The sequence below is a fragment of the Varanus komodoensis genome, unplaced genomic scaffold (assembly GCF_004798865.1).
Source record: "Varanus komodoensis strain SLA01 unplaced genomic scaffold, ASM479886v1 scaffold53, whole genome shotgun sequence".
Taxonomy (NCBI): domain Eukaryota; kingdom Metazoa; phylum Chordata; class Lepidosauria; order Squamata; family Varanidae; genus Varanus; species Varanus komodoensis.
In genome coordinates, this window is record NW_025336126.1 from 4,143,756 (window position 1) to 4,158,558 (window position 14,803).

The 14,803-nt window shown below is 48.1% G+C and overlaps 1 protein-coding gene across 2 annotated transcripts; it reads right to left on the minus strand.

The window, feature by feature from the left end:
• Window positions 1–1,084: 1,084 nt before the first annotated feature.
• Window positions 1,085–14,182, minus strand: HSD17B14 (hydroxysteroid 17-beta dehydrogenase 14). Of its 2 annotated transcripts, XM_044448071.1 has the most exons (9): window positions 14,033–14,181; window positions 9,802–9,846; window positions 8,081–8,181; window positions 6,949–7,015; window positions 5,551–5,642; window positions 4,485–4,589; window positions 3,331–3,398; window positions 2,519–2,615; window positions 1,085–1,846 (listed from the first exon to the last, which is right to left on the minus strand). In XM_044448071.1, the coding sequence occupies exons 1-9, from the start codon at window positions 14,118–14,120 to the stop codon at window positions 1,682–1,684; spliced, it is 828 nt and encodes a 275-aa protein (XP_044304006.1). In that variant the 5' UTR covers window positions 14,121–14,181; the 3' UTR covers window positions 1,085–1,681. The 2 variants fall into 2 exon arrangements, with proteins under 2 accessions (XP_044304006.1, XP_044304005.1); XM_044448070.1 differs by lacking the exon at window positions 1,085–1,846 and having other exon boundaries at window positions 1,972–2,615; window positions 14,033–14,182.
• Window positions 14,183–14,803: the final 621 nt, after the last annotated feature.

Here is a 14,803-nt window from a genome sequence, read left to right on the forward strand (position 1 = left end):
ACATTGATTTTGACCCTCCGTCTGGAAAGCTTCCCCATCCCAAGCTGCTTTCTGGTCCTTCAGTTTATTTACAGCCCATTCTTCTGCTTATTCAGAAATCATTCTCCAGGGACGTAGATATGGGTAGTCTTCTCCTTGGTCAGTTCTATAACGCAGCTACTTCAGGAAACAGCACTATTGATGTGAAAATGCCTGGACTCACACTGACATGCAGGTGCGGTCCCCGGGGAACAGCAACCAATCCGTGGTAAGCCTTTGAGTAAATGTCATGCAAACAAATGGAATGTCTTTCTTTTACAAGGCCTTAAAGGTGCAGAAGCCCTACCCTCTTTTGTATCTGACCCTTTTCATCCCAAGCAACCTGATCTGCGGACATTAGCAGGTGTCCTTTCTATTTTCCATGTTGCTACAGAAACTGTTAGTGTCTTATTTTTGCCTATCAAGTTGCTGTTAAAGGAAGGGGAGAAGCTCAGGCTTTCTCCCTTGCACTCCTGCAGTCAGTTGGCAGCCCTAATTTCTAAGCATGTACAAAGTGTGCCAACAAGAAGCAATGCTCTGCCCACCCGTCAACTTGAAAAGTGATGGGGTGAGACTGACCTGACCAAGGGAAAGGAGCCTAAGTGAGTTGCAAGGGAAAGAATAAACCACAGAATTTTGTCTCTGAGTGAGAGATCCAAAGATTTAGGGTTGATACTGATGCTAATTCGTTTCAAACTAGCATGCTGCAGCCCAGCACTCAAGCAGCTTATTCCAACTTTAGGTCCCCAGGTATTGTTAGAATACAACTTCCACCATTCTCAACCAATGCAGTCAATGTTCTGAGTTCATGGGAACTGTAGTCCAACTTCATCTGCAGACAAATCTCAGTTAGAGTGTCAGACTAAGTGCAAGGAGACCTTGATCTGTCTCTCTACTTAACTCCTGGACTAACATCATTCACAGGCGTGTTGTTAGGATAAACTGGAGAGAGGAACGTGCCAAGTAGGTTAACCTGAGCTCTTGGGAGAAACAGCAGGATTAAAATGATCATCATACTAATACTGAAAGAATTATTATTGGACAAAAGTATTAGTACGGAACAAGGCACAGTAAATGTAAGGCATCTTTCTTCTACAGATTGCATTCAGGATAGGAACTTTCATGGTCACTGATCAAAAGGTGGAAGTTAAACATTTCCTTTTAACCAACCTTAAAAAAATCAGCTTCAAGGTCTAGCTCACCTTGACCACAATCGTGTGAAAAACATTATGCGGTGTTATCAAGAGTTTAATTCCCAACTTTGGGGATTAGTTGCAGAACCTGTTTTTTTATGTCAGGGCCTGAAGACAACGGGACCACCCCTTTTTCTCCCTGATAAGGCTCCTTGTGCCTTTAGTTCCATGGCAGGCACCAAGTTGAGCTGGCGCAGCTTTTCCTTGCATGACACTGCAGACAAGCTTCGTTCTGCCTGCCCCCCAACAGTTACAGGAGGGCAAGCGAGCCTGCAGGGGCGAGAGGAAGAGTCCTCTTCCACACTGTGGCATGCCTGAATGCGTTAAATCTTTAAAGTATACAGGCTGCTTTCTTGTTTTGGCTGAAGCAGATGACTGCCGTTCCCCTGGGGGGTATGCCATCTTTGGGGAAGGATGACTGAGTGCATCAGCGCTGGAGTTCTAGCAGCTCTCCCCAGCCTCTCGCTCTTCTAGTCTTCAGGTCCAGAACTGGGACCTTGACGGCTCTTCTGCGCGTATCCAAGTTCAGCCCCAGCACTGAGCACAAGGTCGGTCCCAGTGCAGAAGGTGGCATCACCGGCGAGGTACAGAGCGGCTGCAGCACACTCTGCCGGGGTGCCCATCCGTCCCAGGAGCTATAAAGTAGTGAAGAAGAGAGGGGAGTGTTCTGCAGTCATCACATGGGCATACAGACAGCCGATTTTTTTTTCCACCCAATTGTCTCAGCTACTAGTAAAAAATGGGCACATGCTAATGTATATAAGGAAATGTAGAAATAATTTCTAGAATTTATTTAAATTTCACAGGAGGCACACCCAGACAATCAATTTCTCAACCAAATCGCTTGAAGTAAAATAGATACTCCAATGAATTTGGAACCAGCCCAGATCATCCCAAATCAGTAGGTTCTTCTTCAGTTGTGATTCATTTGCAATATCTTACTATCCCTTCTCCGGTTAGTCTCTTTCCATATCCCAATTCCTCTCTCTTTGCCCACAAGGAAAATTGTCCCCACCTTCAGCAATTAAGCTCAAAAAAGAAACCTTTTGTTAACACCAATAGAAACTTATTCCTAAACTTAATTGATACGGGAGAAGTGTAGCTATTCCAGTATGCAGGGAGAGTTAAGACTTCCTTTCCCACCCCAAGTAGGAAATCAGTCTCCTGTACAGAAAGAGTGAGCGAGCGAACTCTTCCATTGACATCAGTGGGCGCTCAGATTCTGGCTTCACAACAACCCTGCTGGTATGCAGTTGAAACCAATATTGTCCAAGAGTCCCCTGGCCATTTTCCCACAATGCACTTGCCTGAGCATTTTTGCCTTCCTGGATTGTTGCTTTTGGATTGGCTGTCTGGCTTGCAAGCTTCTCCCACATGGGTGTCCAGATATTGCCAGGTGAGATGCTGGAATTCAAATGATGGGGGATTTATTAAAGGTAGGGGCAGAAGGGGTATCGTGGAAGATCAGGTAAATCCATTTACACATGATGAATTGTCTTTCAAACTGAATGTGTTTTGAGGAAAGTTATCTACAGGTATAAACTCCCACAACTCAGACTTACATATGTTAACTGTTAGCTTCTTTAAAGACATGGCCGGGAGTTGAAGGACTTCTGCCGCCTAAACATGCATAGGATTGTACTCCAAGTGACTCACTTGCAGTACACTCTCATATAGGTTTGCTTGGAAGTAAGTCCCACCAATGATGCAAAATAATTGTGCAGCCCTGTGCCTGTTCCTGGAGAATTGTGGATCTGGCCCTGGTAATCCACACCTTGACTATGTTGCATCTGGCCAACTACATCGCACAACTACAGTCTTATCTAGCTTTAGGCATTTTGGGTGGGGGAGCCAGTGACTCTGAAGATGTTGCTGGACTCCAGCTCCCATAATGCCCAAGCACTGGCCATGCTGATGGGAACTGGATTCAAACAACATCTGAAGGGCCACCAGTTCCTGCTACTGCTTTAGGAAAAACTGACACCGTTTCAGTAGGGTTGAAATGTTTGAAACAATCCACTTTGTTGACTTCTAGTAACCAGTGAAAAAAGCTAGGCATTGATTGCTCTGCAAACTGACGCCACCAGTGAAGCTGTACTGATCACACGAACAATATTACCTGTTGACTCGGACACCGTATTGGCTCTCATCTATGGCCATAGCTTTTGTCATTGCTGTAAGAGCACCCTGCGGGTTGAAAACATGAATAGGGAGGGTTATCCGTCCACCAGCGAATTGACAGTACCCACAATGTCTCTTCTGCCTTTTACAGTGGCTTGATTTACAGGGAAAAGTACATAAAGCATTTCTCGGCATAGGAAAACAACATCAGTACTCGCTTACATCAGAGGATCAAACTGTTGTGCAAAGTAGCAGAGTCAATAAAAAGAATAATAATTGCAACTCTAATGACAGCTGATGGTTTTTGTTTCCCCTCCCTGGCAACTTTATTATGAATCTTGTACATCAGTGATGTGGAACCTCTTTCAGCCTGGGGGCTGAATTTCCTTCCAGAAGAGCTCTGGGGGCCAAATTCTAGTTGTGAGCAGGGCAAAAGCAAAAGGAGAAGCAAAGATGAAAGGGACAGAGCCAAAACTATCTGCACAGTTAAGTTTAAAGCTCTGACTCCTGGCAACTCAGTCTTAGGAGAAACACTTCAACCATTTAGAATGTATAGGGAGAAAAGCTAAGATGGCTGGTCAGGAGAAGGGGCTTGGGCGTCTGGAGAACCCCAGAGGGCGGCACTAGGACTCCAGACTTGACATTCTGCACCCCTGTTCAAAAAATTCCGAGATAGCAACCCCCTGGCTCACTTCACTCTCAGAAAGCTAATCTAAATCTGGAGTGAATTAGAAAAGAGAAGAGCCCCAAGTTACCCAAGGCGCCATTTTTTAAAAAAAAGCGACCTGCAGCAGGGATTTACAAGACAATTTAAGCCACAACTATTATTTAGTTTTCTTCAATGTATTGGGCTCAGCCACAGGTCATATGCCCACTCCCTGCCCCGCCCCCCCAAAAAACCCCCCTGGTATATGAATGACACTTTCCATGGCTTAGGAAAGTCTGTCAACTGATTAGGAGAAGAACAGTTGGTCTGCTCCTTTAGCAACAGCTTGATATGCAGCAATCAGAAGCGACTGTTCCCCACATGAGAACTACTAAAGGCACAAGAACAGAAGCTTGTAAAAAAGTTGGCAACCCCAGCTTTAGAACAAGATGGGGCTGGGGGTGGACACCCAATGCCAGATGTTGCTTGATACGCCAAATTATTACCTTGGTGGCAACGTATGTCACCGCATACTTTTGTCCAGTGATGCCGACGAGGCTGGAGATGTTGATAATGTTCCCTTTTGTTTTCCTGAGGTGAGTTAGTGCAAACTGTTAGCAAAGAAAGGAAGAAAAACTGTGAAGGTCTGTAAGGAGAACATACCAACATAAGTAGCTGACTTATATTAGAGCAGGTCTCTGTCCCATCCAACCCAGCAGTGTTGAACCTGAAACCCCAGAGGGCCAGATGAGGCCTGCTGGCATTCCCGGATGCCCACCTTGCAACCATTAGTAGCTCTCCAGTTTCACAGAATTTGGGGAGCCTCCCAGGTTAGTCCTAGACAGAGTAGACCCACTGATATGAATGAATGAATGAACTTAGCAAATTTTGTTATGGGCCTTTAGCATCCCCCAAACTATGGAATGAGACCCCCAAGAGCTTCTCTGAAATTTATTTCAGCCCATGGACTAAAAAAGGTTCCGCATCCTTGATCTGGCCCAAAATTTCTACTCCTTTTGACAGTCACATACCAAAGGTTTCCCCAGCCTTGCTAAGAGAGATGCTTTTAACAGAATAAGCTGGGAATTAAGCCGGGGATCCTTTGTACACAAAGCAGACGTGCCACTCCCCATACAGCCTCAGGGCAGGCTGGAGGAATGTTTGGCTTGCCCCTGCCACTCCCTGTGGGACAGCGATGGGGAACCTCTTCCAAAATGAGAACTGGATTTGGCTTCAGAGCAGCTCTCAGAGTGATAGCAAAAAGGGCTGGACCCAAAATATCAGCTCATTTTAACTTAAGGCTCTTAGGGCTGGTAGCAAAGCCGTTGGAGAGGTATTCTAAGCTCTTGGAAGCTGAAACACCACTGAACAATGTCTGAGTGGCCGTCAGGAGGCCACTCAAAGGGGAAGGAGGTAAAGCTGTCTGGGGAACCCCAGAAGGCCAGATTGGGAATTTGCTTGAACCTGGACAGAGGTTCAACAGCTCTGCTGCAGAAGATGCCACTGAACTGGATAGAACCGAGGCTTGACTAGGACGGAGCAGCTCTCTCTGTGCATCTTGGAATCACTCACCTTAGATGTTAAGAAACAGCTTACAAGATTGAGGTCTAAGAGGCTGCGGAACTCTTTTGCAGTCACATCATCTATCCTTTGCTCCGGAGGATCTGCTGACCAGGAGAGACAGACAGAAAGAGGATTTCACACAGGTCAGATCCAAACAGGCCAGATTCCTGCTCTACTGCTAATGTATTTTGCTGTGGCGGCTTGTTCTTTGTTTTATTTTCCTAAATCTATGCTTAATTTGATAGCCAAAACAAATAATACAAAATCAGAACAACAACGGCATCAAATAAAGCCAAGGTATAAAGCAATCGACACTACTTAAGCCCCTTAAGACAGAGGTCTCTCTCAAAGTTTTACAGAGTATAAAGTCTGGATTCAAGCTCAGCATTGGGAAGCAATCAGCCCTGGCTGCCCTGACGGGTGGTTTTCTTTGGGAGAGGGATGAGAGAGCACAACCTTCTTAGGTCTTCTTGATCACTCAATGGCTTTTGAAACGTCTGATCAGGGTATCCTCCTGAACTGCCTCCATGAGTTGCAGGCACTGTTCTCTCATGGTTCGAATTGTGCTTGCATGATCTGTTTCAGATAATAGCACTGGGTGATGTTTTAACTTGAAGTCCTGCACTGAGTAGGGCCTGGGACTTGATATATTTTTATTTATTTTATAGTATTTATTTTAATTTTATATTGTTATTTTTATATTGTATTTTATTGTGTTGTAAGCCGCCCCGAGGCTTCGGCAAGGGGTGGCATAGAAATGTTCTAATAATAATATTAATATTAATAATAATAATAATAATAATAATAATAATAATAATGGCCTTTTAGGGCTCTTCCACTTCCATGTTTCTATGGCTTCAGCCCCATGGCAGCCAAACTGTGGGGTGCCACAGGGCCCCATCATGTTCCCAGTGCCATCTAATATCCATACGAAGCTGTTGAGATTTAGGGTACAGTATCACCCCACTCTGTTCCTCTGTGACATTTAGATTGGGAGAGGCCAATTGCATAGCTAAATGCAGTTACAGCTTTAATGAGGGTTAATCAACTGAAGCTGAATCTGCATAAGACCATGAGACCTGGGGGTAGCCAGTGCCCAGGTCTAGGGACTGAGCTGTTTGCCTGTTCTGGATGGGGTCTGCTCCCTCCGAAGGAGCGGGTACGCAGTTTGGGGGCGCTCCTGGATCTGTCTTGGTCCCTGGAGGCCCAGGCAACCTCAGTGGCCAGGAATACCCTCTACCAATTTTGGCAGGTGCCCCTACTGCACCTGCTCCTGGACAGGGATGCTCTGGCTGCAATGGTCCCTCTTGTTCCTAGACCTGGCCGTTGACTAACGAAGGAACCCCCTCGTCCAAGATCCAGGCACCCAGGTTCACCCCGACCCCAATTGCTTTGGCGAGGACTCACGGCCTCCAGCATTATTCACCAGGCAGTCAAGGCGTCCATAAAGTTCCATGGTCACTGACACCAGAGTCTGTGGGAAAGGGCAGAACAGAAAGGGAGCTCTCAGGCAGGTGGAAGGACAAGGTTGGTCCTGGAGATTTCAGAGTTCGGTGATGCTACCAGAGCCTTCCTTAACCTGGCACCCTCCCAGTGAGCTGGCCTGCCAGGAATGAGGAACTATTCGTAATTAACAGCTACAACCACAATCACAGGATTGGCTTTCTAAAACTCAGTTGATCTATCTGGATTGAGACCCGGTGGGAAAGATAAAAGGGCTGTTGAGTCTTTGTCCCTGGCCTGGATCAGGCCCTCTGAACATGTCATTTGCCTGGGGGGGAGGGAGCGGGGGGGGGGCGGCTCTGTGTATCCCCCCCCCCCCCCGCCAGATCAGGCCCGGGACACCCACAGGTGAATTTACAAAAGTTCAAAGATGCAACACAAGTGCAACTACAACCCAATCGGGTCAAATACAATCAGGGCAAGAGCATTAAAAAGCGGTTAAGAGAAATGGTTAAGAGAGTAAGAGCAGGATCTTATGCATGTTCAGACAGAAGGAAGTCCTACAATTCCCAGCATTCCCCGGGGCAGCTGCTATGGGAGCTGCAGGGCTCATTTCTGTCTGAATAAGCCCATAATTGCATGCAGAGGCTTTCACTGGCTGCCACTCCTGATGGACGTATGATTCCTCCAGAGTTACAGGTGGTTTCTCTAGTTATACCAGTTGCTAGGGAACATGGGCAGGAGAGTGCTGCTGCACTCCTGCCCTGGTTGTGGGTTTCCTGTCGGCAGCCGCTTGGCCTACGAAACAGAACGCAAACAGAGTGCAGGATGAGACAGAGCCTGCACGGATCTTCTTATGCCTTTAGGAGTGACTTGGGCGCTTCCAGAGAATATGTGTAAGAAGCAGTGCAGAAAAGAAGTGGTCAGGCAGAAGTCTAGAGAAGTGGACTAGACCGGAAGGGCATTTCGAAACCAGTTCTCCAGAATGAGGTAAAGGGTTTTAGGAAGCGGTTTAGCAAAGCGGAAGAGCTGCCCGGCAACAGAATCTTCTCCCCCAAAGCAGCATCCTCTCCCCACAGCCACAGTTCCAGCCTACCTTAATGTCTGTTTCAGAGCAGACATCACAGACCACAAAACGGGCTTCCCCGGGACCCCGACAATCCTCCAGCTCCTGCTGAAGCGCTTTCCCCCGTTCCCCTGCATGAGGACACGAAGGGGAAGTTCCAACGTTAACATGGAGTTCTGGCTTGGAGTGGGAGGAAGACGCAAGGCAAGGATGACGAGGCACTTGGAGCAGGGGGGTGCAGAGGACAGTCCTCTGTCTGGACAGCGAATGGAGGGCCCTTCCTTCCCCCATCAGAAGGTGCCCTCCATTTGCGGGGCTGTCCAGCGCAAGCCCAATTTAAAGATCAAGAACGGCACAAAGGCCTAGCTGCAGAGGCCTCGGAGCAGCCCTTCCCAGGTTAGCACCTGGACACCCCCCTGCAGGTTTCGCCACACAAGGCACTGAACTTTGTGGTAGTTACAGGCCCGCACGTCTGGAGGACACCTCGCTGGGGTAACAACAGGCAGTCATGACAAAAATGTTCAGGAACGGGCAAATGGGATCCGCAACAAAATGTCGCAGCGTGGGGCACTGCGGCTCCAGATTCCAGTCCTTTAATGCCATTCTTGCTCCTCCATGGGTTTTCCATCCCCCCCCCCGACAGCCGGTTAGCATTCTGCAGCCCCTGAGCATGCACAGTGTTTGGTGCTGTCCCCTTTCAGGAGGCTGTTGTGGTTTTTCACTTGTGCAAACACTGGAGCGGCAGTGCAGGCTCTTGTGTGCAGATGCTACAATTCTGGCTGCATGACAACTGACACTTATTCGTATGGATCTGCTCTCCCCAACTTGGCATCCAACGGCTGGGCTGAACCACAGCTCCCACCGTCCCCGTGGCCAGGCTGGCCTGGGATTCTGGGGTTGCAGCCCTAGCCCTCTGCATGGTCAGGTCAGGGAAGGCTGGTGCTTAGACGAGGATGAGGGGCTGTGGACACAAAGAAGGAAACACATACAGGCTCTACCCTCCTACAAGCAGGGTGGAGAGGGCGGATGGGGGCCTCTGAGCAGCAGAAACTCAGTGTTGTGGCCAAATGGGGCGAACTGGGGGAACTCCCACACTGTTCATCATAAGCAGGGACTTATCCCAGGGATGGGGAACATGTAGTCCTCCAAAAGAAGATGCTGGTCTCAGGTGATCCTTCACCATTGGCTATGCTGGCTAAGGCAGATGGGAGTTGTAGTGAAACTTCATCTGCAGGGTTCTCCTTCCAAAATCAAGTATGTTCACCCCAAGGGGAAAAGAAAAGTCTTTCAAAAGAGGTCAGTACAGTGGACAAAGCATGGCCTTGATGTTGCTTTTCAAGGCTTGAAATAAGTTTACGGTCTTTTGTGCAGGTAAAGCAGCTATACAAAAGATGGAAATTCAACAGGGGCAGCTTCCCCCTCACTGCATCACTGTTGAGCTACCGGGGTTAAATGCCTGTCTTTATCAGGGCCCCCAAAATCATACATCCATACTTTTCTCCCTCTACGGTAACTCTCTATTGGACTATACCACCCACCCAAGCAGCATGCAATAGGGATGATGAGAGTTGTAGTCTTACCTGTCTAGAGGGCACCAGGTAGGGGAGAGCTGATGCACAGATTGCTTTCTCACTTTCTTGGGGTTCTTGCTGCCCCCTGCTGACTAAGCCATCCACTTAGACATATTGGAGGGGACACTGAGCGGCCCTCAGACAGGGACACAGGATGGAGAGACAACTTCTAGAACTCACCTTCAGATGCTGGGGCACAGAAGACCACTCTGGCTCCTTGGAGAACTAGGAGGAAAAATATGGGGTAGGAGGGGAAGGAGCGTGAGAGGCCTGGCTCACCTTTGCATGGCGTAACCTCTTCAGGAACACACCTCATGCCAAGCCACCCATCTGTTCTATGTTCTGGAACATATACTAGAACTTGCAGCTCCCCTGAGGATGTTGGACTCCAGTTCCCATCAGCCCAAGCAAATAGAAAAGGGTGAGAGGAGCTGACATCCAGCAACTTCCTGGAGATGATAACCCAGTTCCACAGAAACACGGGAAGCTGCCCTGACCTAAGCCAGACTATCACCAGATCTAGGTCAGTATTAACTACACTGGGGAAGGTGAAAAGGTAGATTGGGATCCACAGACAATCTCTTGGTTGATCAACAAGGTTTTCTGGTTCGTCCTGCTTAGCAGCAGCAGCAGCAGCAGCAGCCACAACAAAACAACTCCCCCCTTGCCTCCACCTCCATCCTAAATTATACTGCAGAAATTAAGAACGCTTGGGGCAATGGGAAATGGATTTTGGTGTGGAAGGACCATGAGCTCCATTCAGTTCTGGTACTCAAACCAAATTCCTGGGTTTCTGTTGGTGGATCTGGGGTCTGACTAAAAAGCACAGTAGATTCCCTAGGGTTGAAGTCCATCCACTCTGCCCTGACGGGGGTTCAGACAAATGTTTTCCAGCTCTACCTGGACATACCTGGGACTTTTTAAGTGAAAAGCATTCATGGGCAGTCTTCAAGCTCGTGTTTTCTGCCTTGGGCATAGTTCTATGCAATTTGAGCCAGAAAAAGAGTCCTAAACTCCCAGTGGGCCTCAGCCTGGGGTTGTGGGAGGATAAGAGGTACTGATTGCATTCAGGCAGGGTTGTAGGGCTTTTTGCTTTCCAGACAAAGGGCAGGTTATTCCAAGTGAGAGAGGAAAGAAACTCCTACGTTGCATTCACACATGCAGGGTGTTCTGTGCTGCTGTGGTCACGTTGGAGCCAGCTCAGAGAATATTTAAGGAATATCACAAATGGTGACCGCAATCCACACCAAAATTAAGCAATTTTGGAAAGGCTTTGAAAAGCCTGTGCTTGCATTTACAATTGATATTTGTAAATTTGGGAGTATTTCCACCACACCCAAACTGGCTGGCAGGGCTGGCAGAAGGTGTTCTGATACAAACTTCTGTACGCTGCTACTGGGTAAACACCCCAACTGGAGGTCCAGTTCTAGGCATTTATTAACTTTGTTTCACTTTCTCCTCTTTTGTGAACTCTCTTGCATATGTTTGGGGAGGCAAATAATTAACTTCTAAGGCAGGATAAAAGGGTCTAAAATAGAAAATTAGTACAAATAACCCTCCCACCTGTCTAACCAGTATGGTTTAACTCCGGGTCAGACCAGTTCAACTGGAAAGAACTGCCAGCACCACTGCAGAAGGAAATTAACATTCCCACTCCGCCCTCATCCTTCATCGCATAACAAAAAGGGCTGGGAAATTCCCAAGCATGTCAGCTTGGGAGAGAAATTCCCCATCACTCCCTGACTAAAAGTCCAAGGCTTTTCAGTGTGGGACAACACTTTTTGGATTCACACACACAAACACACAAACACACACACACACACAGCGCTAGGAAGGGCACCACCAATACCCTCTAAAGAAAGGTTCAGCAAAAGTTCACATTCCAACTTGCAGGAACTTGCATTACATCACCCACCAACCAGGTACTGGCACCCGTTTCTTAATTTTTGAAAAATGGGCCGTGGGGATGATGGGAATCCAGCGGCAACCTGGCATGAGTGGATGCCAAGGGAGGGCAGGACTCTGGTAGAGTTGCACAGAATATGACATTTCTGATACAGCAACATTCAGAGGAATAAGCTGTGTACACCGCCTCACTTTTTGTGGCCCTTCAGCCACACAGGAGTCATCTCTATCCCAAGTTGGCAACTCTATACTCTCCAGATATTCAGAACTACAAATCCTATCAGTCCCAGCCAGCAGAGCCATTGGCCAGGTTTATGAAGGCTGCACTACTAAACATCCGGAAGTTACCAGGTGGCTCAGTCTTCCTCTGGATTTGTGTCTCTTTCTCCCTGTTTGTGTTCTGTGTGAATGTGGGTAGTGTTGTCAAGTGGTTAGAGAGCCAGCATGATGTTAAGGTGCCAGACTGAGGAGACCTGGGTTCAAGTCCCCACTTGGCCTTATAGCTTACAGGGGGTATTTGGTTCAATTCCTGACTCTCAGCCCAGACTATTTCACAGGGTGGTTGTTGTAAGGATAAAAGAGTGCAGAGGAAGCTCATGTAAGCTATGGTGAGCTCCCTAAAGGACATGGTAGGATATTACTATAAAATAAAATCTGTATTTAAAAAATCTATAGTGTGTGTGTGTGTGTGTGTGTGTGTGTGGGAGGGACATGATGGGAGCCGCCCCGAGGCTTCGGCGAATGGGGCAGCATAAAAATGTTTTAATAAATAAATAAATAAATAAATATTTTCCAAATATATTGTCCTGCCTCCTCCTCATGGCAACTCTCCAGCTCCCTGGAAAAACTACACAGACAGTAGGAAGGTGCTCCTTAATGGGGTGTTCTGTGGTGAGGGGAAGTGGGGTTCTCAAAAGTCAAAGAGATTTCCCATGGATGGATCACTTCTTCTTGCAGAATTCTTATGGATCCAATCATCTTCTAAGGATTAGAATTATTAAGTATTAGAATTCAACAGGAAGAGCTATGGGGATGCAATGAAGAGGAAACTGCACCAGTTGGAGGCCTGTCTGCCTGTCAGAAAAAACCTGTCACAAGCCAAACATCTTGCACTGCATGTCCTTTTTACCTCAATCTGGGGAAAGAAGCAGGCTTAGGCCAGGACATTCCTGACTTTCCGAAAGAAATTACAATTTTGCTCATCCCAGGCCCTACATGGTAAGAGAGTTCCATTGTCACTTTGGTTCTGGCTGATTTGTGCAAGGCCTTAGATCTGGCTGGATGGGGGATGCTGGGAGTTGCAATCCAAACCATCTGGCAGCCACCAGATTAGGAAAAAGTGGCTTGGAGTAATGTCCCCATTTTAACATGCAGACCTGACAAAACGCTTTGTCTTAAACAAGGATATTTGCAGGCAGAAATCTAACTGATAAAGTCTCTCTCTCTCTCTCACGCGCGCGCGCGCACACACACACACACACACACACACACAGAAACCCAGCCACAAATGAGTGGCAAGCTTTCCCTTTAAATACGTGCAAGTGGATTGGGTCAGCTCAATAGCAGAGAATGTGTGGCCAGCAGCTTCTCATGTCTGCAACAGCTTCATAACCCCACCAAGTCTCTCTCCTTGCTCTCAGTTCACCACCCCCAGGGCTCACAGGCCCACAGTTCCTCATTTCTGTTTATAGCAGGAGGACTTAACTATGAGGACACAGAGATAAAATAAAATAAAACCAAGAAGTGGAGCAGACCTAGTCATGCTAGTTCCTTGCAGCTGAAAGTCCTGCACGCATCAGCCAAAAGGAGCTTTCTGCAACGTGGCATCCCTGAAACAGAGCAGGACTACAGCAGCCATCATTCCCCAACCTGTGTGGAACATGTGGGCTGAGGATGATGGGGTTGTAGTCCAGTGCATCTCCGAGAGGACAGGTTGGGGAAGGCTGTCTTATGGATTCAGGGTGGCAGCTTTTTGGAGGCATGGTGCACCTGCTCACATGGCCTCTGGCTCTATGGCTGGAGGTGCAGGAGACATTAACTGCCTTCCGTGCAGAAGTTCCCACATTCAATCCCTGCCATTTCCAGGTAGGTCTCGAAAAATCCTGCCTGAAACCTTGGTGAGCCAATGAGCCAAGAATGCGGCAGTCCATAAAGGCTTGGGCTGCGGTAAATACAGTATGTTGAGCCTTCAGGTGTCACAAGCCTCTGTTATTTTTGCAACAATACCAATGGGCCAACTTTTAACTCCAGACCAGGCAGTTTCTTATGACAATAAACCCGTTCATGCATATCATGAGCATGTCAAGACTTTCCACCACCGACTTCATCCAGCTTCTTCCCGTTTACGCCCAGAGAACGCTTCCAAGCCAGGCTTTGTGTTTTCCTGGGCTGTGCTTCAACACCAACACTTATTTGTAGGAACTTCCGCATGCACCCCCCCCCACACACACACACACAAAAGCTTGAGCTCCGGCACCTATTTCTAGAATCTGCCCACCCGCCTCACCAAATTCTCTCACGATGCCTTCACCAATGCCGCGGGTGCCCCCGGTTACTATGACGACCTTGTCCGCGTACCGCAGCCCAGTCGCCATCCCAGCGGTTGTCGCAGCTCCCCCAAATCAGCGACATGCAGCTGATCTTTGGACGCGGAGCGGCTGCAAGCGGCAGTTTCGCCAGACGCCCAGGGCAGGGCGACTCTCTCGCGGCATGCCGGGAGTTGCAGTTCTGGTGCTCTGCGGCCCGTCGGAAGCAGCGCGTCTTCGTCCACCAAGGGGCGGTCCGACCCTGTGCATGTTTACATAAAAGAAGGCCCTACTGGGTTTAGAAAGGAGTCGGGGTCAGTGCCGGTGCAAAGGCGTGATTGCAATTTCATGCTGAGTACGCCGACAAAAGCAAAGGTGCAGTTTCAAGGCTCAGAATTATTTCTTTCGAAGTGCATGACTTGTGCGCCGGTCTCCGGTGAGCGGACCGTAAGGTTCAAGGAAAAGCGACGATCCTAGTCATATCAAGACAGAAAAAGCCCTACAGATGCAGCCAGCCCCTGATCACCTTAAGCGTAAGATTGCCTCTGAGTTACGTATGCACAAATTGCACGTCTGTCGCTTGCTGAGTAGCCATAGCTTTCATTTTGGTGCATTTTAGGAAGGCGAATAATGGCTTCTTTAGTATGGGACTGAAAGATGAAAAAGAGCAGGGCCCGAAAGTGTTCATGAGCTGCGCGTGCCCCTTGGCCATCACCATTTCCATTGTATGGCTGACTGGAGCGTACTGGGAG

What these genes read in the sequence shown, in the direction of transcription:
- HSD17B14 (XM_044448070.1), bottom strand. Translation starts at nt 14,120, where the DNA reads ATGGCGACTGGGCTGCGGTACGCGGACAAGGTCGTCATAGTAACCGGG. An exon ending in CTGTGCCCCAGCATCTGAAG is followed by an intron (nt 8,182 to 9,801) that starts GTGAGTTCTAGA and finishes GTCCTCATGCAG; the next exon opens with GGGAACGGGGGAAAGCGCTT. An exon ending in TGACATACGTTGCCACCAAG is followed by an intron (nt 3,399 to 4,484) that starts GTAATAATTTGG and finishes TTCAACCCGCAG; the next exon opens with GGTGCTCTTACAGCAATGAC.